The 21,989-nt window shown below is 62.2% G+C and overlaps 2 protein-coding genes across 2 annotated transcripts; one reads left to right on the top strand and one right to left on the bottom strand.

Moving 5' to 3' along the window:
* Positions 1–391: 391 nt before the first annotated feature.
* On the top strand, positions 392–16,862 carry GALNT5 (polypeptide N-acetylgalactosaminyltransferase 5). The gene is made up of 10 exons (XM_038143390.1): positions 392–1,588; positions 4,996–5,162; positions 5,857–5,976; positions 6,366–6,501; positions 6,838–6,957; positions 7,298–7,415; positions 7,591–7,914; positions 9,509–9,589; positions 10,052–10,213; positions 12,957–16,862. Exons 1-10 carry the CDS (start codon positions 630–632, stop codon positions 13,104–13,106), a joined length of 2,337 nt encoding a protein of 778 aa, XP_037999318.1. The 5' UTR covers positions 392–629; the 3' UTR covers positions 13,107–16,862.
* Positions 16,863–16,953: 91 nt separating this feature from the next.
* Positions 16,954–20,106, bottom strand: ERMN (ermin). The gene is made up of 3 exons (XM_038143391.1): positions 19,641–20,106; positions 19,252–19,338; positions 16,954–17,627 (listed from the first exon to the last, which is right to left on the bottom strand). Exons 1-3 carry the CDS (start codon positions 19,885–19,887, stop codon positions 17,164–17,166), a joined length of 798 nt encoding a protein of 265 aa, XP_037999319.1. The 5' UTR covers positions 19,888–20,106; the 3' UTR covers positions 16,954–17,163.
* Positions 20,107–21,989: the final 1,883 nt, after the last annotated feature.

Here is a 21,989-nt window from a genome sequence, read left to right as displayed (position 1 = left end):
GGCTCGGGTTCCAGCGCGGGCGGGTCCCGGCGCGGGTTGGGGCGGGTCAGCCGCGTCCCGGCCCCGTCCCCGGCCCCGGCCCCGGCCCCATCCGCATCCCCGGCCCGCCTCCCGCCCCGCTGGCCCGGCGGCTCCCGCGCCCGCCCGGGATGAGCGGGCTGCGGCGGCTGTTCCGCGGCAGCGGGCGGGCTCTGGCCTTCGTGTTCGCCGCCTCGGTGGCCTGGGTGCTGCTCGACATGGCCGCGCTCCGCCTCTCGCTCGGCGAGGCGGGCGGGCGGCTGCTGCGGGAGGCGGCGGGGCGCGGGCCGGGGCCGGGGCCGGAGCCGGGGCCGGGGCCGGGGATGGGGATGGGGCGGGCGCGGCCCCGGCGCGGCCCCGGGGCGCCGGCGGAGGCAGCGGGGCAGCCGGGAGCAGCCCCCGGGGCTCCGGGGCCATCGCCGCCGCCCCGCCTGCCCCCGGGCCCCGGCGGCGGGACGGGCACGGCGCCCCCCGGAGCCCCCGGCAGCCAGCAGCGTCCCTCCGGCACGGCGGCACCCACAGCCCGGCGTGCGGGGACCGCAGCCCAGCCTGGGCCGGAGGAGACCAACACGGGACGCGGAGAAACTCCCTCCGAAACTCGCCTCGTCCTCATGGGCAAAGGGCGGATGAGCCCCGCAGCCCCGCGCCGTGGGCCCCACTCTGCGGGGAGCGCCGCGGGGAGACGGGGAAAGCGCAAAGAACTTGCTGGCAAGAGCAGTGATGGTGCCCACGCTGCGACTGCCGCTGCTGGGGCCACCGCCGTGGGTGGCAGGAGCCGGACGCTGGGTACGACACCCGGAGCAGCTCCTGGAGCGGCTGGCACCGGCCAGGATGGGCAGGAGCAGAGAGGAGCAGCTCCTGGAGTGGCTGGCACCGGCCGGGATGGGCAGGAGCAGAGAGGAGCAGCTCCTGGAGTGGCTGGCACCGGCCAGGACGGGCAGGAACAGAGGGGAGCAGCTCCTGGAGCAGCTGGCACCGGCCGGGATGGGCAGGAGCAGAGGGCAGCAGCTCCTGGAACAACTGGCACCAGCCAGGATGGACAGGAACAGAGGGGAGCAGCTCCTGGAACAACTGGCACCGGCCAGGATGGGCAGGAGCAGAGGGCAGCAGCTCCTACAGCGGCTGGCACTGGTCAGGATGGGCAGGAACAGAGGGCAGCAGCTCCTGGAACAACTGGCAGCAGCCAGGATGGGCAGGAGCAGAGGGCAGCAGCTCCTACAGCGGCTGGCACTGGTCAGGATGGGCAGGAACAGAGGGCAGCAGCTCCTGGAACAACTGGCAGCAGCCAGGATGGGCAGGAGCAGAGGGCAGCAGCTCCTACAGCGGCTGGCACCGGCCAGGATGGGCAGGAACAAGCAGGGAGCAGCCCGGGGATGCACAGAGTCCTGTCCCTGGATGCAACGCTCGCCCCGAGAGACCCCCGAGCTCCCGGCCAGTTTGGACACCCTGTTGCTGTCCCTGGTGATAAACAAGAAGAAGCAAAAAGTAGATGGAAAGAAGGAAACTTTAATGTCTACCTCAGCGATCTGATCCCTGTGGATCGAGCCATCGCAGACACCAGGCCTGCCGGGTAAGATCTGCTCCCCGTGCACAAACCCCCGTGCTGCCCCCTGGGAATGGCCCCGTGGCTCTGGGCAGGGCTGCCGGGGGCACAGCGAGCCCTCCACGCCAGCCGTGCCACCTGTCAGGTGGCTTTTGCCTGTCCAGCCCAGAGCAGCCTGCTGTTAAACATAAACTGGGTGAAGTTTGCAGGTTGTGACCCACTGAGCCCAGCTGCCCTAGGGGCCAGGACAGCCAACACAGGTGATGTGACCAGGCCTCTCTGTGCCTCGGGACGCTGTACCTGGTGTGGCAGGTGCAGCTCTGATAACCTGTGTGTGAGGTGCAGCTCTGGTTACCTGTGTGTGCCAGGTGCGGCTCTGGTTACCTCTGTGTGTGTGAGGTGCAGCTCTGCTAACCTGTGTGTGTCAGGTGTAGCTCTGGTTACCTGTGTGTGTCAGGTGCAGCTCTGATAACCTGTGTGTGAGTCAGGTGCAGCTCTGATAACCTGTGTGTGTCAGGTGTAGCTCTGGTTACCTGGTGTGTCAGGTATAGCACTGGTTACCTGGCAGGTGGGGTGCAGCTCTCATTACCTGGCAGGCCAGGTGCAGCTCTGATAACCTGTGTGTGTCGGGTGCGGCTCTGGTTACCTGTGTGTGTCAGGTGCAGCTCTGATAACCTGTGTGTGTCGGGTGCGGCTCTGGTTACCTGGTGGGTCAGGTGTAGCTCTGATAACCTGTGTGTGTCAGGTGCAGCTCTCATTACCTGGAGGGTCAGGTGTAGCTCTGGTTACCTGGAGTTCAGGTGCAGCTCTGGTTACCTGGTGGGTCAGATGTGGCTCTGATAACCTGTGTGTGTCAGGTGTAGCTCTCATTACCTGGAGGGTCAGGTGCAGCTCTGGTTACCTGGCAGGCCAGGTGTAGCTCTGGTTACCTGGTGGGTCAGATGCAGCTCTGATAACCTGTGTGTGTCAGGTGCAGCTCTGGTTACCTGGAATTCAGGTGTAGTTCTGGTTACCTGGCGGGCCAGGTGCAGCTCTGAGCAGTCAGAATTGGTGCGTTGGTTCCCGTGGGTGTGTGGGGGCAGCAGAAGCCCCACTGCCCCACACCTCAGGCCGCCCTGGCCCGTCCCTCGGGGCAGGGACCCCTGCCCTCCTGGCCAGGGCGCTGCCGTGGCGCCGCAGCCCCTGCAGGACGCGCGCTGAGCGTGGCACCTCCAGCCGCGCAGGCTGCAGAGGCAGCGTGGGGACTCTGCTCCGGGGCACGAGCGGGGAGGGACACGCAGCCCGGGTTTGGAGCGGTGTCACACGGCTGCAGCTGTCATGCTGAGATGTGTAGCTGATCCTGACATCCCTCCAGGAGAGCCACTCCCTGCCGGCAGAGGAGAGCAGGACAGGGCGAGGGCCGTGCCTCGCGACAGGAGGACAGGAGGCTGGGGAGCCCCGTCCTGAGCTGCCGTGCCAGGCGGGCTCTGCAGGGCTGGTTGATGCTTGGGCTTGGTGACCTTAGAGCCATTCTGTGGTTGTGACAGCTGCAGGGAGGGAGGGAGGCAGGGAGGGACGGCAGGTGCCAGCTCAGGTGAGTGCCAGGTTCCTCTCTTGCACTCAGCTCTCCCTGCAAACACCTCTCAGCCCCTGGCAGGTGAGAGACCTGCCCCGTGCAGAGACCCCCGTGTCCCCGTCCCCACGCTCACAGGTGGGTATGGTGGGCTGGGAACAGTTCCACGATTGTCCCCCGTGCCACAGCGCCGTGCAGACCTCGCCGCCGCGCTGGTGGTGCTGCCCGAGGGAGACCCGCACGGCAGGAATGGGGCAGGGACAGGGGCACAGCTGGGGCCGCTTCCTGGTGCCACCTGCAGCCGCCACCTGTGCACAGGACCCGAGCCAGGGTGGCACAGAGCCAGCCGCGGGTCTGCCCGCACAGCCGAGCCCGGGGCTGCGGAGCAGGAAGCACCTCCGGCAGTGACGCACCTGGCCGGAGCAGGCTGGCTGTCACGGGAGCTCCTTGGCCAAACACGGCGTGTCCCTGTGGCTGCGAGCCACGGAGCCGCCCTGGGCAGCCTGGTTCTGCCAGGAGCTGTGCAGGCTCTGCGGAGCCGCCCTGGGCAGCCTGGTTCTGCCAGGAGCTGTGCAGGCTCTGCGGAGCCGCCCTGGGCAGCCTGGTTCTGCCAGGAGCTGTGCAGGCTCTGCGGAGCCGCCCTGGGCAGCCTGGTTCTGCCAGGAGCTGTGCAGGCTCTGCGGAGCCGCCCTGGGCAGCCTGGTTCTGCCAGGAGCTGTGCAGGCTCTGCCCCCGCGCATTGGCACAACCAGGCGGTAAGGGCCAGCCCAGGGCAGGGCCGGTGGCAGCTCTTGGCAGCCAAGGGTTATTTTTTGGTGTGTTTGGGTCTGCCCTAATTTAGACTCCAGTTCCTGTAGTGGCTCTGCCTGGAGTACTGCCCTGGGCACTGGGGTCTGGCCGAGCCGTGCCTCTCGTGCTCAGGGCTCGCTGCGTTCGGCGCTTTCCCGGCACGGCTGCGCTCACGGGCGCCGCAGCTGCCGCGGGGAGCGGCCCTGAGCAGCAGCGTGCTGGGCAGGAGGCTGGTGGGGAGCCCTCCCTGCAGAGCCCGGATCAGGAGGCCTGGGACTGAGGGAAAAAGGGAAGAGAAGGCTCCAGGGAGACCTCAGAGCCCCTTCCAGTGCAGGAGGGCTCCAAGAGAGATGAAGAGGGACTTTGGGTGAGGATCTGGGGTGGCAGGACAAGGAGCAGTGGTTTCCCGCTGCCAGGGGGCAGGGATGGGTGGGATATCGGGAGGGAATTCTCCCTGTGAGGGTGGGCGGGCCCTGGCACAGGGTGCCCTGAGAAGCTGTGACTGCCCTGTATCTGGAAATTTGAGGCCAGGCTGGATGGGGTTTAGGGGAAGGTGTCCCTGCCATGGGAGCCATGGGGGGAGATGGGCTTTGAGCGCCCTTCCGACCCAAACCATTCCAGGATTCTGTGGTGGAGGGCAAAGGGGGCATGACCCAGCTCTGCCCACCAGCTGCCCAGCAAGGTGAGGCAGGACTGGATCCAGAAGGGACTTCTTGGTGTTTTCTGCCCGCTGACCTCCCTGAGACGGAAAGACACTTCTCAAGGATTGTGACACAGAGTAAATCTGGGGGGAATTTCCCCTAGCCAGAGCACTTCTGATTAACTGCAGAGCCCTGAAATGCCTCTAAATCTCCTTCAGAAGAGCTCCCGTCAGAACCAAGCGAGTCCATCCCATCCCATGGGGCTGCCCACGAGGGGGGCAGTGTGTGGGGTCCCCCCTCACCCTCTGTTCCCTCCCGGCACTGCAGGGCTTTCCCTGCATGTGTCACACTGCGCATTTCCCCTTCCCCACGCGTTTTCCCAGGCACACCAAGCCTGCAGGTGGCCGGGAGCGCGCCTGGCCATCGCCTGAGGGCCCGTGTTGCCGTTGCAGGTGCTCTGAGCAGCAGGTGCACGACGACCTGCCGAGCACCAGCATCATCATGTGCTTTGTGGACGAGGTGTGGTCCGCCCTGCTGCGCTCCGTGCACAGCGTGCTCAGCCGCTCCCCCCCGCACCTCGTCGAGGAGATCATCCTGGTGGATGACTTCAGCACCAAGGGTAGGTGAAGCTTCCTCTGCCTTTATGAAGCTAATATCACTTCAGGGCAAAGCGCAATTTGTCCTCTGTAATTCAATTCTAAGCGGGAGAGAAATCACATTTTCTCCTCTGCGGTATTGAGGCGCATCCCTGACCTGCACTGGGGCTGAGGGTGGTCAGAGGCCTGGGGGTGCTGGGGCTGGCTGGGGGGAGGAAGACGAGGCTGCCAGAGGCTCCAGGAGCACCAGGGAGCTGCATCCTGCCCGGCCCATTCGTCTTTGGGGCGTGCTGGCTCGAGGGCTTGTGCGATCAGGAGGTGCCCCCAGCCCTCAGTGTGCAGCCCCCGTGCAGGGACTCGCTCCGGGGTGGCTCAGAGGGCAGGGAGCTGCAGTGGGAGCAGTGCTGAGCGGGATCTGCGCTGCACAGGGCCTTCCATGGCCAGTGCAGCTGGCACCCAGCCCCTGCAGCGTGAAGCCCCCACTCTCTGCTGGGTCCAGCCCTTGGAAGTGGAGGAGCGGAGCAATTTCCCCAGTGCTGGTTCTCCTGGAAAGCGCCGTCTCGTGTGGGCTCACAGCTCTCACCACAGGCACAGGAGCCATGCCCTCACGTTCACAGCCCAGACCCGAGCGCCTGGCGTGCCCGGGACAATCTGCTTGTGGCTTTTCAGCGTGCCAGAGGGTGGCGGTGGCTGAGCCAGGTGCCTGTCCCCCCGCAGAGTACCTGAAGGAGCAGCTGGACGCGTACATGTCGCGCTTCCCCAAGGTGAAGATCCTGCGCCTGCGGGAGAGGCACGGTCTGATCCGGGCCAGGCTGGCGGGAGCCGAGGTGGCCACAGGTAGGACAGGAGCCGTGCTCAGCCGTGGGGGACCCCAGAGGTGCTGGGCCCCCCTCCAGCACGGCCTTTGTCCCTCCCAGTGCACCTAAGGGTGTCCCTTTGCCACCATCTCCAGCCCCAGCTCCACCACCCGCCGCTGCCAGGCTGCGTCAGCACCAAAATGGCCATTTCTGTCAGGAGCTGCCCTGCCAGGCAGGGAAAAAATGCTCTTGGCTGTGGCTGGGCAGGTCTGGGGAGCCGAGGAGGGCCGTGGCACAGGCAGCAGCACCCTGAGCCCGCAGGGTGCCCGGGAGCAGCCAGCAGCACCCCGAGCTCGCAGGGTGCCCGGGAGCTGCTCGGCAGGGCAGGGTTGGAGTGCCTGAGGCTGACCCTCCCCTCCTGGGCTGCAGGAGCTGTGCTGACGTTCCTGGACTCACACGTGGAGTGCAACGTGGGCTGGCTGGAGCCGCTGCTGGAGCGCGTCCGCCTGCGCCGCACCAAGGTGGCCTGCCCCGTCATCGAGGTCATCAGCGACAAGGACATGAGGTGAGGCAGCTCCTCCTGTGCTGAGCAGGGCCTGGCACCGCCGTGGATCCGTTGCAGGCTGTGGATCCCTGACTCCAGACCCTCCACAGCCTCCAGAGCTCTCCACAGGGCGCACAGAGCATTGCTGTCCACTTGGCATCAGCTCTGGACGTGGCCCGTGTTTATCACACCCCTTTTTGCTTTTTCACATCTTTCAGTACATGAAGAGGATTCCTGGTGGAATTTGTTAGAATCCTGGTTTGATTACCCACAGATACTCGTCTTCTCTCATTAGGGGTGACATTTCAATCAGGAATGTGACTCAGAATTAGTCAGCCTGATCTTTCCTCTGTTTAGTTACATGACCGTGGACAACTTCCAGCGTGGGATCTTTACTTGGCCAATGAATTTTGGATGGAGGCAGATTCCACAAGAGGTCATTGAGAAAAATAAGATCAAGGAAACTGATATAATAAGGTAAAACATAAGAAATGCGACGAGACCTTTGCAAGCCAGCCTGTTCCTTTGGTAATGATTTAGCAGCAGAGGCTCCTTTGAGGACAAATGTTGTTATTTTGTGGCCAAGCATTGTTCCTGTGCTTTCCAAGCCAGGTGAGGCACAGGCAATCCCCCCATGAGGCATGGGCAAAGCCCAGGAGGCCTTTCTCCCCACGCGTGGCACTGCTGGTGTGTCAGCCAGGAGAACATTTCACTGCCTTTCTTTCACTGCTTCTCTTGCCCTTCCCTGCCCCCTTACAGCTCTCAGGGCAGGTAAAGCCACCCAAACTCTGTCCCATTGCGTGGCCTCTGTTCCCAGGTGCCCCGTCATGGCAGGTGGCCTGTTCTCCATTGACAAGGAGTATTTTTCCGAGTTGGGAATGTACGACCCGGGACTGGATGTCTGGGGAGGGGAGAATATGGAGATTTCCTTCAAGGTAGGTGGCTGTCACGCAGCTGTACCCCTGCAGCCCGGGTGAGTGATGGGGCTCAGGCAGGGGCTCCCCGGGGACAGCTCCGTGTCCCTGGGCCCCCGAGCTTCTGCCTCTCTTGGCTTGCACACGGGCAGCACCCGCCCTCAGCTCGTGCCTGTCGGTGACCTCTGTTCCCCAGGTCTGGATGTGCGGAGGAGAGATCGAGATAGTTCCGTGCTCCAGGGTCGGGCACATTTTCAGGAATGACAATCCTTATTCCTTCCCCAAAGACCGGGTGAGGACGGTGGAGAGGAACCTGGCCCGCGTGGCCGAGGTGTGGCTGGACGAGTACAAGGAGCTCTTCTACGGGCACGCGCTCCACCTGCTGCGCGGCGCCGTGGACGTGGGCGACCTGAGCCAGCAGATCCAGCTGCGGCAGAGGCTGCGCTGCAAAAGCTTCCAGTGGTACCTGGAGAACGTGTACCCCGACCTGGAGGCGCCCCTGGTGAAAGCCACTGGGCTGGTACGTCCCCAGGGGCTGTTCTCAGGGGCTGGCCGTGCCCTGGGCAGCGTTGGGGATGTTCCACACGGCACAGGGGTCTGCATTCCGGAGCGTTTTTATAAGAAACAGGCCACAGGCAGAAGGGATAACGGCCCTCTCGAGGGCTGGCCGGGCTGGGGTGGGCGGCACAGGCTGTGCCCGGGGCTGGATGTGCCCCCGGGGCGGGAATCCCGAGTGCTGGGAGTGCCGCTCGAGGGGCCCGGGGGATCCGCCCTCGGCCCTGCCCCGGCTCGGGCTCGCACTGCCGGGCGGGGGCTGTGGCTGCGGGGTCTGTAGGGTCGGGGTCTGTAGATACAGGGTCTGTGGGGTCGGGGTCTATAGGTGCAGGGTCTGTAGGTGCAGGGTCTGTAGGAACAGGGTCTGTAGGAACAGGGTCTGTAGGAACAGGGTCTGTGGGGTCGGGGTCTATAGGTGCAGGGTCTGTAGGTGCAGGGTCTGTAGGAACAGGGTCTGTAGGAACAGGGTCTGTGGGGTCGGGGTCTATAGGTGCAGGGTCTGTAGGTGCAGGGTCTGTAGGAACAGGGTCTGTAGGCACAGGGTCCGTAGGCACAGGGTCCGTAGGTACAGGGTCTGTAGGGTCGGGGTCTATAGGGGCAGGGTCTGTAGGGTCTGGGTCTGTAGGAACATGGTCCCTAGGTGCAGGATCTGTAGGGTCGGGGTCTGTAGGAACAGGGTCTATAGGTGCAGGATCTGTAGGTGCAGGGTCTGTAGGGTCGGGGTCTATAGGTGCAGGGTCTGTAGGGTCGGGATCTATAGGTGCAGGGTCTGTAGGAACAGGGTCTATAGGTGCAGGGTCTTTAGGGTCGGGGTGTGTAGGTGCAGGTCTATAGGGTCGGGGTCTGTAGGGTTGGGGTCTGTAGGAACAGGGTCTGTAGGAACAGGGTCTGTAGGAACAGGGTCTATAGGTGCAGGGTCTTTAGGGTCGGGGTCAGTAGGAACAGGGTCTGTAGGAACAGGGTCTGTAGGTGCAGGGTCTGTAGCGTCGGGGTCTGTAGGAACACGGTCTATAGGTGCAGGGTCTATAGGAACAGGGTCTGTAGGATCGGGGTCTGTAGGAACAGGGTCTGTAGCACGGCTCCGCCGCCAGCAGAGCGCAGCAGCCGCTCGCGTTCCCGGCGCTGCGGGGCCGGGAGGAGGGAGCGGCACCGCTCCGGGCACGGAACCTGCGCCTCGCCGGGGGCAGCGGGCAGAGAGCGCTTTAAAGCCGCTTTGGGTTCACTGCTGCCTGCTCAAGCCTCTTGCTTGGCGCCTGGTGAGAGAAACCGGGTCAGGCTCCCCTTCTCCTCCACCACAGAGTTCCAGAATGGTTTGGGTGGAAAGGGACCTTAAAGCTCAGCTCATTCCATCCCCTGCCGTGGGCTGGGACACCTTTCGCTAGACCGCGGGGCTCCAAGCCCCGTCCAGCCCGGCCTGGAACTCTCTTTTCTGCCTCCCTTGGCTGTGTGGACAGCGTTAATCAGAGAGTCCCGTGAGCCCAGCAGGTTCAGTGCAGTGCAGCATCCTCTCCCCGCTGGGGAATTCCTGTCTAAATCTGCATTTTGTTGCTGTTTCCCAGCTCGTCAACGTGGCCCTGGCGGGGTGCATCGCTGTGGAAGGCACCACCCTGGCTTTCGAGGAGTGCGATGTTAACAACACGGTAAGGACAGCCTGCACGCACCCCGGCTGTGCCGCCCTGCCCGTGTCACCTGGCACGGAGCTCCTGTCCCTCCCCGCGGTGGCCTGTCCCCTCCCCGGGAGCAAACGCAGCCCGGGGACACGGCCAGGCCGTGCCTGGGAGCTGCAAGGGGCAGGAACGGCCTGTAGCCAGCAACAGCGTCAGAAACAGCAAATGCAGCTGGGTAGGGAAGCGCGATAGAGCTGCGGGTTTGCGCATGGGAACAAAGATTTAAATAGCAGCCTGTGATCTGTGTGCAGCTGCCGGGCGTCCAGCCGTCCCTCACAGCCCTTCCAGTGCCTAGGCAGGGGTGGATGGGCTCCTGGGAGTTGGGAATTCCTGCCTGGGCGGTGGGGAGGCCCTGGCGCAGGTGCCCGGAGCGCTGTGCCCGGCCCTGCCGTGGAGCCTGACGGGGCCGTGTCTCCTGCTGCTCTCTCCCCACAGAACCAGAGCTTCAACTACACCTGGCTGAGGCTGATCCAGCACGGGGAGCTGTGCCTGGCCCCGGCTGGCGTGGCGGGAGCCGTGGGCCTGCGCCGCTGCCAGGGCAGGAGCCGCAGCCTGGCCTGGCTGCACGGGTCGCTGGCCACCGGCCAGCCAGGGCTGGTGAGTGATGCTCAGAGCTGCAGGAAGGGCCAGGGCTGGTGAGTGATGCTCAGAGCTGCAGGAGCAGCCAGGGCTGGTGAGTGATGCTCAGAGCTGCAGGAGCAGCCAGGGCTGGTGAGTGATGCTCAGAGCTGCAGGAGCAGCCAGGGCTGGCCCCTGCCCGCCCAGCGTGGGTCAGCCGGGGCTGGTGAGTGATGCTCAGCGCTGCAGGAAGGGCCAGGGCTGGTGAGTGATGCTCAGCGCTGCAGGAGCAGCCGGGGCTGGCCCCTGCCCGCCCAATGTGGGTCAGGCTGCCAGGAGAGCACTGACGGGGGCACAGCCCTGCACGGGGGCACGCCACCCTCCGCTGCCCGCTCTGCCAAGGCCGCCTGTCCCCCAGAGCCGCGCTGGTGTCCAGGGCCCCCATCCCTCGTGCCCCTCTGCCGGGGTGGTGGCCGTCGCGGTGCCCAGCGCCCCGACACGGCCGCCAGGCTGGGGACACTGCCAGGCACGGCCGCAGCCACAGCAGCAGCAGCAAAACAGCCAAAACAGCCCGGCTTTACTCAGAAAGCGTCAATAGCACTTAAAGGGAGATGAGTCAGCATCGATTGGCTCTCAGCTCACTGGGGTTTTTAAAGACAGCACTTATGGAAAGGAGGAGAATGGATGCTTACACTAATTGCCTGCTGCGCGCAAAGAGTCATGGCTGTTCCTCTGTCAGCCTGGTGCAAGCGGTTGTCCAAAATGCTCTGAAATGGCTTAGTCTATTGTTGGGAAAAAAACACTCCTCACTTAAGAAAGAAAAAATGTAGCGTTCAATACACAGACGATTTCCCGTTGCCCTTTGTTTTTTTCAGCCTGAAGTGTTGAATGCCAGGATGCCACGGGCTCACGATGGGCGTTCAGGGAAAAACACCGGAAAATTTTTATCCACTTACTGAAAATTGTGAAATTGTCATTTCACTCTGTGAAAAATATGCAGAAATGGCCAGGGAGCTGTATGGGGCACGGGCAGGTCTTGTCTCCTGTCACAGCCTGGTTTCTCAGCCAAGGGTGAGATGGGTTTGGTGGTGCTCTTTTACTGGTGCCGGCAGTCTGAGGAGAGCTCAGTGGCTGCTGCCTGAAGGAGTTCCAGTGCTTTGCCCTCTCCTGACGTCAGGCATTGTGTTGTCCAGGGGCGTGCAGTTCCTGTCTGCACCAAGGTGCAGCTCCTGCCCAGGCCCCCCTGCAGTCTCACCAGGAGTGCCTCTCCTCGGTGCTGCTGAGCTGCTCCTGGGGACCACTGCAGTGCCAGGAGCGGCGCAGAAACGTGCCCTGCCTGTGGCAGCACCTGCAGCATCTCCTGGCTGCCACAGGGGCTAGAGAGGTCAATCCAGGCAGACGTGAAAAGCAAAAGGATGGAGGTCACTCAGACTCTTCGTTCTTCCCCTGCCCCAGCACTTGGGCTCTGGGGCTGAGTTACCCGATGTCCTTGTCAGGGCAGTGACCGTGCCAGGTTCCTCAGCCACCAGCCAAACGCAGAAATCAGCCTCCTGCTGCACATCCCCTGCGGAGCAGATCCACCCGAGGGGCTCGCACGCAGGCAGAGAGACAGCTCATCCCTCTGTTCCCGGCCAAGGAGGGTCCAGGACAGGGCTGGGCTGGGGTGCTGTGACTGCACAGGTGTGGTGTGACTGCACAGGAGTGCTGTGACTGCACAGGTGTGGTGTGGCTGCACAGGTGTGTGTGGCTGCACAGGTGTGCTGTGGCTGCACAGGTGTGGTGTGGCTGCACAGGTGTGGTGTGGCTGCACAGGTGTGTGTGACTGCACAGGTGTGTGTGGCTGCACAGGTGTGCTGTGGCTGCACAGGTGTGGTGTGGCTGCACAGGTGTGTTGGGACTGCACAGGTGTGGTGTAACTGTATAGGTGTGGTGCAGCTGCACAGGTGTGGTGTAGCTGCACAGGAGTGCTGTGGCTGCACAGGTGTGTGTGGCTGCACAGGTGTGGTGTGGCTGCACAGGTGTGTGTGGCTGCACAGGTGTGGTGTGGCTGCACAGGTGTGCTGTGATCCTGGCTCAGCAGCAGCTGCAGGTTGGATCCCAAGCCAAGTCCCTGTAAGTCAGCAGAGATGTCTCAGGTATTCGGGACGAGCCAAAAAAGATCGCACCGTAAGGAGCTGGGCTTTCTCAGAGGGAAAGTAGAGCTGCTGCTGCTGCTGCTGCTGCTGCTGCTGCTGCTGCTGCTGCTGCTGCTGCTGCTGCGGGATTTGCAGGGTCCCAGGACGAGGGAACAGACGAGAATCTTGACTCCATGTTGCAGAAGGCTGATTTATTATGTTATGATATATATTATATTAAAATGCTATATTAATACTATACTAGAAGAACAGAGAGAAAGGATCCATCAGAAGGCTGGACAGGAACAGAAAGGAATGAATAACAAAGGCTGTGACTGAGCAGAGCCTGAGCCATCTGCATCCTTGATTGGCCATTAATTAGAAACACCTCCCATGGACCAGCCAAGGCAGCACCTGTTGCATCCCACAGCAGCAGAGTTATTGGTTACATTTCTCTCCTGAGGCTCCTCAGCTTCTCAGGAGAAGGAAATCCTGGCAAAAGGATTTCCATAAAATGTGTCTGTCACATGCTGCTGCTGCTGCTGCTGCTGCTGCTGCTGCTGCTGCTGCTGCAGGAGCCCTGGAGCCCGAACGCCCCCTAAGCCTGAGTCCCCCAAAGCCGGGCCCCCCAAAGCCGGGCCCCCCTAAGCCCTGTCTCTGTCCTGCAGACCGAGCACCTGGTGTCGGAGCAGCAGCGCCTCCCGCAGCAGCCGGCGTGCCTGGAGGTGGATCCCGCGTTCCGAGCGCTGCGGGTGAGGGGCTGCGACCCCCGGAACCCCCACCAGAAGTGGCAGTTCGGCAGGTACCACGCGGGCTGAGGGCAGCCCGGCTGCTCGGGGCCGCCGCGGTGGCGCTGTGGCCTCAGGGGACATCGCTGAGCCTGAGCAAGGGCAGTGCGTTTCCAGCGGGAGCTGGAATGTGTGGTGTGATACCTGCACGGGGAGGGATCCGAACACCCGGAGCAGCGCGTCTGCGGGGCCTGAGCAGAGCAGCAGCATCTTCCCTCTCGGCAGGAGACTCTGGGAAAAACTCGTTTTCTGTATCATTAAATGGAAATATTTTTTGAAGTCCCCATCCTCCTGTAAGCAAACATCCCCCACCTCCCTCTGACAGCAGCAGAAGGGACAGAAACACTTCAGGGGCCTGTGAGTCTGTGAGCAAACTGGGCTGCTCGTTCCTCCACAGAAACTGGAAGTTTGTGGACCAATGCATCAAAAAATCCAGCACCATGCACCATGTGCACACTGGAGCTGACTGCAGGATCCCTCCCTGAGGGACGGGTTGTGTGACAGGTGAGGAATCACTTGCACGTCCGTGAAGCCCAGATTCTGTAGTGGGAGGAGGATGGGGTCAGTCCCAGCTGGGGGCTGTGGGAGAGGCCTGGAGCAGCCCTTCCCTGTGCTGGGGACAGCGGGGACACGCGTGCCTTGCTTTGTTTGGTGGGGAGAGGAGCTGCTGGAGCAGGGAACCAGAGGCTGATCCTTCTCCTTGCCAGAGGCCCACTCAGGGGCCAGCCTGCAGCTCCTGCTCCCAGGGCAGCCAGGTTGTCCCACCCCAGGGCTGCCAGGACCCCAGCCATGTCCCCGAGCCCCTGTGGCTTTCTGGGGGCTCTCCAGGGGCCCTGCTGCTCCCCTCAGCCCAGGCTGCACGGCACAGCCAGGCTCTGCACGCCAAACTCCCTCTGGACTCACTGCCACGGGCAGGGGCTGTCTGTAGCGTGAAGCTCTTCATCCCCAGACTGCAGCATCAGTCAGCGATGGATTTGATGGGAGAATAAATTCTGTGTGCCAAGGCTGTGAGATCCAGAGTAAGCACCAGGCAGGGCTTCCACCCCTGCTCCCTCTGGGCATTCCTGCTGTGGGACGCTGCTCCCTGTGCCCCGCGGGGCTGCAGCGGGAGGCAGCGCTCTCCTCCCGCCCCGCTGCCCTGTGCTGAGCTGCGGGGCTGCTCCAGCCCCAGCCCTTGGGTACGTGGGCTGAGCGGGGCACCCAGTGCCCACGGCGGGCACGGCCGAGCCCCCAGCCCTGCCTCACACCCCCTCCCTCTCCTCTGGCTTTGTGGAGGAGACAGCACTACCTCCGACGCGGTGGATCAGTGCTGACAGCATCTGACAGGCTCAGTCTGCCAAAATATTGACTGGCCCGAGAGATTTCCCCGGTTGACTCCTATTCCAGCTGTCTTCCTGATTTTCCCTCCCTCCTTCAGCGCAGCTAGCCCGCAGTCACCATCAGAGAAATGACACAGACGTTGTTCGGGCAGTCAGCTCGGATCAGGAGCATGAATTTCATCAAATTCTGCTTGCTGACATTCAATCACTTGTCACCGAGCGGGCAGCAGGCAGTCATATGTCACGGTCACATCCCATCGCCAGCCCTGTCACTCGCGCGCCGCTGCCCCGCTCGTGTAAATGCTCACTTCCCTGTTGGATCTTTGCTCGGGGACTGCAGGCTGCCTGGGGGCTGCTGGCAGTGAGCTGGGCCCTGCTGCTGCTCGGCACTGAGAGCGTTCCCACGGCACCAGTCAGCCCAGTCTTCCAGAAGCGAGAGCATTTTTCCGGCAGGCTCGGCGTGCCGCTGCTCCCGCGCAGCCCGGGGAGCGGCAGGGCTGGGCAGCGAGCACCACGGTGGGGACACCCGTGTGCGGGCTGGGGACAGGAGGCCCTGCTGTCCCCGGTGCTGAATTATTAATAAAAAAAAAAAGGAATAAAGATAATGGGTGGAGCTGCTTCCTCTGAGCGCAGCGTGTTGAATCTGAGCAGCCTGACCCTCTCGAGGGGCTCCTCCCGAGTTACTGCCAGGCTGAAAAGGCATCGCCCCAGGAGGAGCCTTCAGCTCCCTGCTTTCCGGCCGCTTGGCTCCTCGCTCGGTGCGGGGAGCTGAGCCGCTTGCTGCAGCCACGGCTGCTGCAGGTGTCGTGCCAGGTGTCGCCTGTCACACTCCACGAGGCTCCGCCTCTCGCTCGCCTGCCGCCCGCCCGCACCCGGCACGGCAGAAACGGACAGAAAGGATTTTGGGGCCGTGGCTGCCCTGCCCTGGCCAGCGCCTGCCTCCAAGTGCCTTGCTGCAAGGGGCAGCGTCCAGATCTCCTCAGCGTGCCCCTGCCCTCGGGGGAGTCTGGCAGCTCCCTCCCTGCGCGCCCCTCTGCCCGCGGGATGCCGGAGCTCCGGCGCCTCGGCCCGGCCCGTTCCTTGCCTGTGAACCCCTTCTGCTCGCACCCCGAGGGCCCGGCCGGGTGGGCAGGGCTCTGCGGCCCCCCGAGCATCCCAGCCCTTCCATTTTTTCACTTTTTTTTTTCCCAGGGAAGCAGGAGAGGGCGCTGGGTCCCCGGCTGAGCCAGCGCTGCTCTGCAGGGAAGGCAGAAAGCCAGCCCAAGGTTGTGGAGGTCTCGGGGAGCCTCCCCACGGAAAGCGCTGCGAGCGGTCACAGACACCGGCAGAACCGGAGCGGTTCGGGTCGGAAGGGACCTTAAAGCCCACCTGGTTCCACCCGTGCCAGGGCAGGGACGCTGCCCCTGTCCCGGGCTGCCCCCAGCCCTGTCCCAGCTGGGAGCGCCGCAGCCACGTCTCCAAGAGGGCCGTGCCACCCCAGAGCAGCTGCCAGCGGGAACAGACCCGCAGTACAAGTTGGTACAAGCAGAGCTCAGAACTTCGCCGGGCCAAGGAGCAAACAAACAAGCGTGAATGGCACAATGAGGGCTATGTCTGCTGGCACAATGCAGAATTGCCCCGCATTATTTTCACGTCGCCAATAAATAATTGCCTTTATGTAGAACAAGAAAAGTCAAAGCGATATTCAGTGCTGCTGGAGATGTAAAACTAATCCTTTAAAAGGCACTTAGGGCTGCAGGAGGCCCTGTATAACTCCCTCCCTACCTCCTCTCCCTTGCCAGCACTCCTCAGCTTTTCCAGACACTTTCTGGGATGACAAGTGCAAAGCTAAGTCCCAGCTCCAGACAAATCTAGAGTAAAACAGTTTAAAAACATTGGCCCCACCGCATGGTGCGTACACAAAGGTCTTTCAAAATGGACAAGGGCAATATCCAGGTGAGACAAAAATAATGGATTAAAACTCACCTGGTTTTGACAAAATAATCTTTAAATTTTTGCACCTAAACTTAGGGTGAAAATCAGGACACCTGCGAGACTCTGACCTGGTGGCACAGGGACAACGGGTGCTCCTGGCAGTGGCCAGGCTCACAGCTGCACACAGGCACAGGCAGGCTGAGCTGCTGCCCTCAGGGCCAGCCCCGGCCCTGGCTGTGCCCCTGGAGGTGGCACTGGCCCCCGGTGCCACTGCCCCAAAGCCACCCCAGGCTGGCAGGGCGGGCTGGCAGCAGCGCCCACGGCTGCCCTGCCTGTGGCACCTCAGCACGAGCTGGGGACAGGCGGTGCTGGCAGAGGGTGGCTGTCGGGCACCAGGACGGACAGACTGCCGAGCAGAGCAGGGGTGGCCACAGCTGTCACTTTTGGTGGCCCCTGCCCTGGCAGTGACACGGCTGCCACGCTGCCAGCTCCTCACAGCACGGCCGGCAGCCAGAGGGGCCCCAGGCAGCTCCAGCCTCCCCCGGGCTCCCCACGGCTACAAAGGCAGAGCGGAGAAAGGAGCATAGCCTCAGGCTACAAAGGCAGAGCGGAGAAAGGAGCATAGCCTCAGGCTCCGGCGGGCGCGTATTTAGCACTCTGATTATTTATTCTCCTGCGCTACGGATGCTCTGCCCCGCCAAAGCCAAGGCGTTAAATTCTCACGGTGTATTATAAATCATATACAAAAAGAAGGAAAGCAGTGACCTTGTGTCGTGTGCAGGACGCGCTTTGGGGGAGCGAAATGAAAGCAAGCCCAGAGCGAAGGCCCGGCGCGTTAGGCGCTCCCCCTCAGTTCACAAGTGCATCATGGACTCGAACTCGTCGATCCGCTGTTTGGTGTTTCCTTTACGGATCCTCCGGTAGGAGATTGTGTTGTACCTGGAATAGCTGTGTCTGGAGATGTCGTTCTTCTTCCCCAGGCTGGGCTGCTCCCCCGGTTTCTCCAGCGGGGAGTTGCGGCCGGGGCTGCCCGGGGGCGCTGGCTGCTTGCCGCCGTCTCGCTGCTGCAGGCGGGACGCCTCGCCGCTCTCCTTCTTGATTTCGATCACCTGAACTTCGTCCTCTTCGGTGTCCTCCTCCTCCTCAGCCTCCTCCTCCTCCTCCTCCTCCTCGGCCGCGTTCCCTCTGGGCTCGGCGCTGCCCGGCGGGGTCTCCGGTACCTCCCTGCCGGCTGCTGCCACCGTGCCACCCGGCCCCGCTGTCACCGTCCCCGCCGTGACCGTCCCCGTCGTGACCGTCCCCGCCGTGCCACCCGGACCTGCGCGACACGGGGGACACGGGGACACGGGGACACGGCGGCTGCGGGGCCGGCACCACCAGCGCCTGCCCCGACCTCGCCATCCGCGACGACACGGGGCCGGGCCGGAGCCGGCACCGGGCGGGCTGGGGACAGCGCCCAAAGCCACCCCTGGGTCCTCCGAAATGTCCCCACTCCGTACTGCCACCCAGGGAAGGGAAGGGAAGGGAAGGGAAGGGAAGGGAAGGGAAGGGAAGGGGAAGGGAAGGGAAGGGAAGGGAAGGGAAGGGAAGGGGGAAGGGAAGGGAAGGGAAGGGAAGGGGAAGGGAAGGGAAGGGAAGGGAAGGGAAGGGAAGGGAAGGGAAGGGAGCCTTTGTGCGTGCAGTGCCCAGCTGTGCCCCGATGGGACGTGTCCCTCCCTCAGCAGTGGCCACCCCTGCTGCCACGGCCGTCTCCCATCTTGCCCTGTTTGGCACGTCCCTGCGGTTAATGATGCTTTAGTGTCGAAACAAATGGTCTATTCAGGGTTTTGCCTGTGGGGTCCAGAGTATTAATTAGACTAAATTGGTTGGGTACTAAAAAGCTGCCTGCAATTTGGAGATAAAGCGCTGTGGTTGCAGGGCGGGTGCAGGGGGGCCATGAGAGATCCTTTAATAGGTTTTATTGTGTGCTCCTAAAGCAGCACAGCTGGAATATGGATGTCAGCTCTAAGTGGGAAAGCCTCCACCACTATTCACCTCCTCACAGCCTAGGCAGTTGCTATGAAATATTAATTTGGCCATGACAAATGTTCGGATATTTTTCCTTTTGTTAAGGGGAAGCAGGATTTGCTCGCAGGGCACGGCCCATGGCTCATTTGGAGCCCACTTCAAAGCTCAGGGGCAGGGCCTCAGCAGCAGCTCCCGGTGCAGCCACCCTTGTGCCACCCCTGCCAAAGCCAACGAGCCGGGGGGAGCCCGTGGTGGGAGATGAGGGAAGGAATAACGCTAGAGCCCCCCTTGGAGAGGCACGGCTGCTCTCCTCCAGCAGCACGCCATGAAACGCCCTCCTTTTGGAGAGGTGGCTGCAGGTTGCAGTGAAATGAATAGTTCTTTTCTGCATATTCTCAGTACACCTTCAGCTCACGACCAGGATGGGCAGTGACCCCCCTGCAGCCCCGCTCACCAGGAGGAGGCTGAGGCTCTAGCTCTGACTCCTGCTCACTTCCACCAGAAACGAGCAGAGCAAGACCCGGGAGCAGGTGCTTAGGGGAGCAGTTTTGTGTGGATACCTGGGCAGTGGGGGATCTAACACTTGGTGAATCAGGCAGGAGAAGAATCTGGGGTTGTGAGCACCAGCAGCCTGACAAGCTTCTCCTCTGAGCATGGAGCAGGAGACGGAAAATCTCCCAACCCCATGAGGCTGTTGGGGACCTCCTGCCTGAAGACCCCACAATGCTTGGATACCCCATGAGATACGTAAAACTCTGGAAGGAAGATGTCAGCTGTGGTTTCTAAGGTGCAGCAGCCCCCAGGTGAGAAATGAGTCACTGCCCCTCTGGAATAGAAGGGTCTGGCCCAATTAAAAAATAAAAATAACCTCCTGCATCTATTGTCTCTTTGCTACACACCAGGGAGAGCCCACATCGGATGGCATTTCGCATTACCTTCCCCTGGTCCCTGGCCATTGGTCCCTGCGTCCTGGATATCCGCTGGTCCCTGCTGCGGTGTCCCAGCGCTCTCCTCTCGCTTTTCTTTGGGAAACACAAAGCACAAGACATGGGCTGATGGAGCAGTTAGCGATGGCACTCGGGTTCTAATGGCTGCAGACCGGCAGGTCTCCAGAGCAGATTTAGAACTGCTCATTTCTTTAGTTAGGATCTTTCCATGGCATCCCTCAAACGTGTCCCAGATTCTGAAACACTCCAAGTCACTGTTACAGCTGCCACAGACTGGGAATTTGGCTGACACACAGCACATCCCGTTATTGGTCAGGCTATAGCTAAAGCAGAGCTTTTCTCTCCCAACACCACAGACAGGCAGCCCCGCACCATACCTTGGCATCGCTTCTCTCCAGCAAAATTCTCAGGAGTGACGTCCCCTGGCAGTGAATTTCTACTTTCCTCCGGATTTTCCTTTGCAGGTGGAGTGTCGGGGCTCGTTTCCGCATTTGCATACGGGACTGTCCCAAGAGATTTCGCGATTTCCTCGAGGCCGCCGATGACCTGGAGCGGGCCGTCCTCCGGGGGAAGGCTCCCGTTGCACGCCGGCATGGTGGCAGCTGCGGGCGCTTCTTCTGTCATGCTGAGGGCCGTGCCGGGCCGGGCCGGGCCGTGCCCCGCTCCTGCCCCGGGGTGGGCAGCTCCTCCTCGCCCCTTCGCCCCGGGGTCTGGTCCCCTGCGCGAGTGGCCCCGCGCGTCTCCTGTGCCATCCGCCGTGCCCGGGGCTCGCCAGCCCAATCAGCGCCTCCCCTGCGGCCCGGGCCCTGCCCGTTGCATAATTAAACGCACCATTGTAATTTACATAAACAAACAATCTGAGGCAAGGAAGCTTTTGTGCTGGCCTGGAGCGCGGGGCTGCGGGCATGTCCGCCCCGCGGGAATAAACGGGAGCTTGTGCTCCGGGCACAATGGCTCTTTGTGTCCCCGCTGGCCACAGGGACAGCCTTTGTTCCGACCCCTAATCCCCGGAGGGTGACCACCTTCCCCGGCGCCTGCCACCTAACCCGCTTAACATTCCGCAGCGGGTTTGCGCCGGGAGCCGCGCAAGGGAGCCGCGCCGGGGATGGAGCTCGCTGGGATGGACCTTGCCATGGATGAACCGCGCCGGGGATGGAGCTCACTGGGATGGAGCCCGCTGGGATGGAGCCTGGCAGGGATGGAGCTCGCTGGGATGGAGCTCACCAGGGATGGAGCTCACCAGGGATGAACCTTGCCATGGATGAACCTCGCTGGGATGGAGCTCGCTTGGGATGAACCTCACCATGGATGAACCTCGTTGGGGATGGAGCCCGCTGGGATGGAGCTTGCTGGGATGGAGCTCACCAGGGATGGAGCCTGCCAGGGATGGAGCTCACCAGGGATGGAGCTCACCAGGGATGAACCTCGCCATGGATGAACCTCGCTGGGGATGGAGCTCGCTGGGATGGAGCTCACTGGGATGGAGCACACCAGGGATGGAGCTCACTGGGATGGAGCTCACTGGGATGGAGCTCACCAGGGATGAAACTCGCCAGGGATGGAGCTCACCAGGGATGGAACCTTGCCATGGATGAACTTTGCTGGGGATGGAGCTCACTGGGATGGAGCTCACCGTGGGTGGAGCTCACCATGGATGAATCTCACTAGGGATGAACCTCACCATGGATGAACCTCGCCAGGGATGGAACTCGCCATGGATGAAGCTCAGTGTGGATGGAATTCGCTGTGGATGAAGCTTGCCGTGGATGAACCTCGCCACGGATGAACCTTGCCATGGATGACCCTTGCCGGGGATGAAGCTCGTCATGGATGGAGCTGGCTGTGGATGAACCTCACCGTGGTTGAAGCTCGCTAGGGATGGACCTTGCCATGGATGAACCTCACCATGGATGACCCTTGCCATGGATCAACCTCAACGTGTATGGAGCTTGCCATGGGTGAACCTCACCATGGGTGAACCTCACAGTGGATGACCCTCACCATGGATGAATCTTGCCGTGGGTGAAGCTCACTGTGGATGGACCTCACCGTGGATGAGCCTCACCATGGGTGAATCTTGCCGTGGATGAGCCTCACCGTGGATGAGCCTCACCATGGGTGAAGCTCACTGTGGATGGACCTCGCCGTGCCCTGGGGCACAATGGGTGCACTTTGCCCTCTGGGGAGCAGCCCCAGCAGTGGGACAGGCACAGGCCCTGCACAGAGCGCGGTGTCACGCTGTCCACCTGTGCCTGGCCATGCACCCTGGACAGCCAGCACTGCTCAGAGGGGCTGTGGCTGCCCCTGGAGCCCTGGAAGGGTCCCAGGCCAGGCTGGACGGGGCTTGGAGCACCCTGGGGCAGTGGAATGTGTCCCTGCCCATGGCAGGGGGTGGAACAGGGAGAGCTTGAAGGTCCCTCCCAACCCAAGACATTCCATGACTCTCTCGGTGGCTCTCAGTCACACCTAAGGCTGGCAGGATCGAGAGGAGGGAGGCTGGAGAATCACCCGAGCAGCACTGGGGCATTTCTGACCGCAGCTGAACTCGTCTCAACCCTGGTGCCCAAGGCCAGGTTTACATAACAGTGTAATCTCCTGCTGTGAATGACGTTCTGTGCTTGTACAATGCAGCGTTTCTGGTATCTTTGGGCTTTAGGGTTTGGAAAGCCTCTTGACAAGTTCAGCCCCCGATTAGAAATGGACCCAAACACTTTCCACTGCTTCTA

The sequence above is a fragment of the Motacilla alba genome, chromosome 7 (assembly GCF_015832195.1).
Source record: "Motacilla alba alba isolate MOTALB_02 chromosome 7, Motacilla_alba_V1.0_pri, whole genome shotgun sequence".
In the NCBI taxonomy this organism is placed as follows: domain Eukaryota; kingdom Metazoa; phylum Chordata; class Aves; order Passeriformes; family Motacillidae; genus Motacilla; species Motacilla alba.
This window is presented reverse-complemented; position numbering and strand designations above follow the sequence as displayed.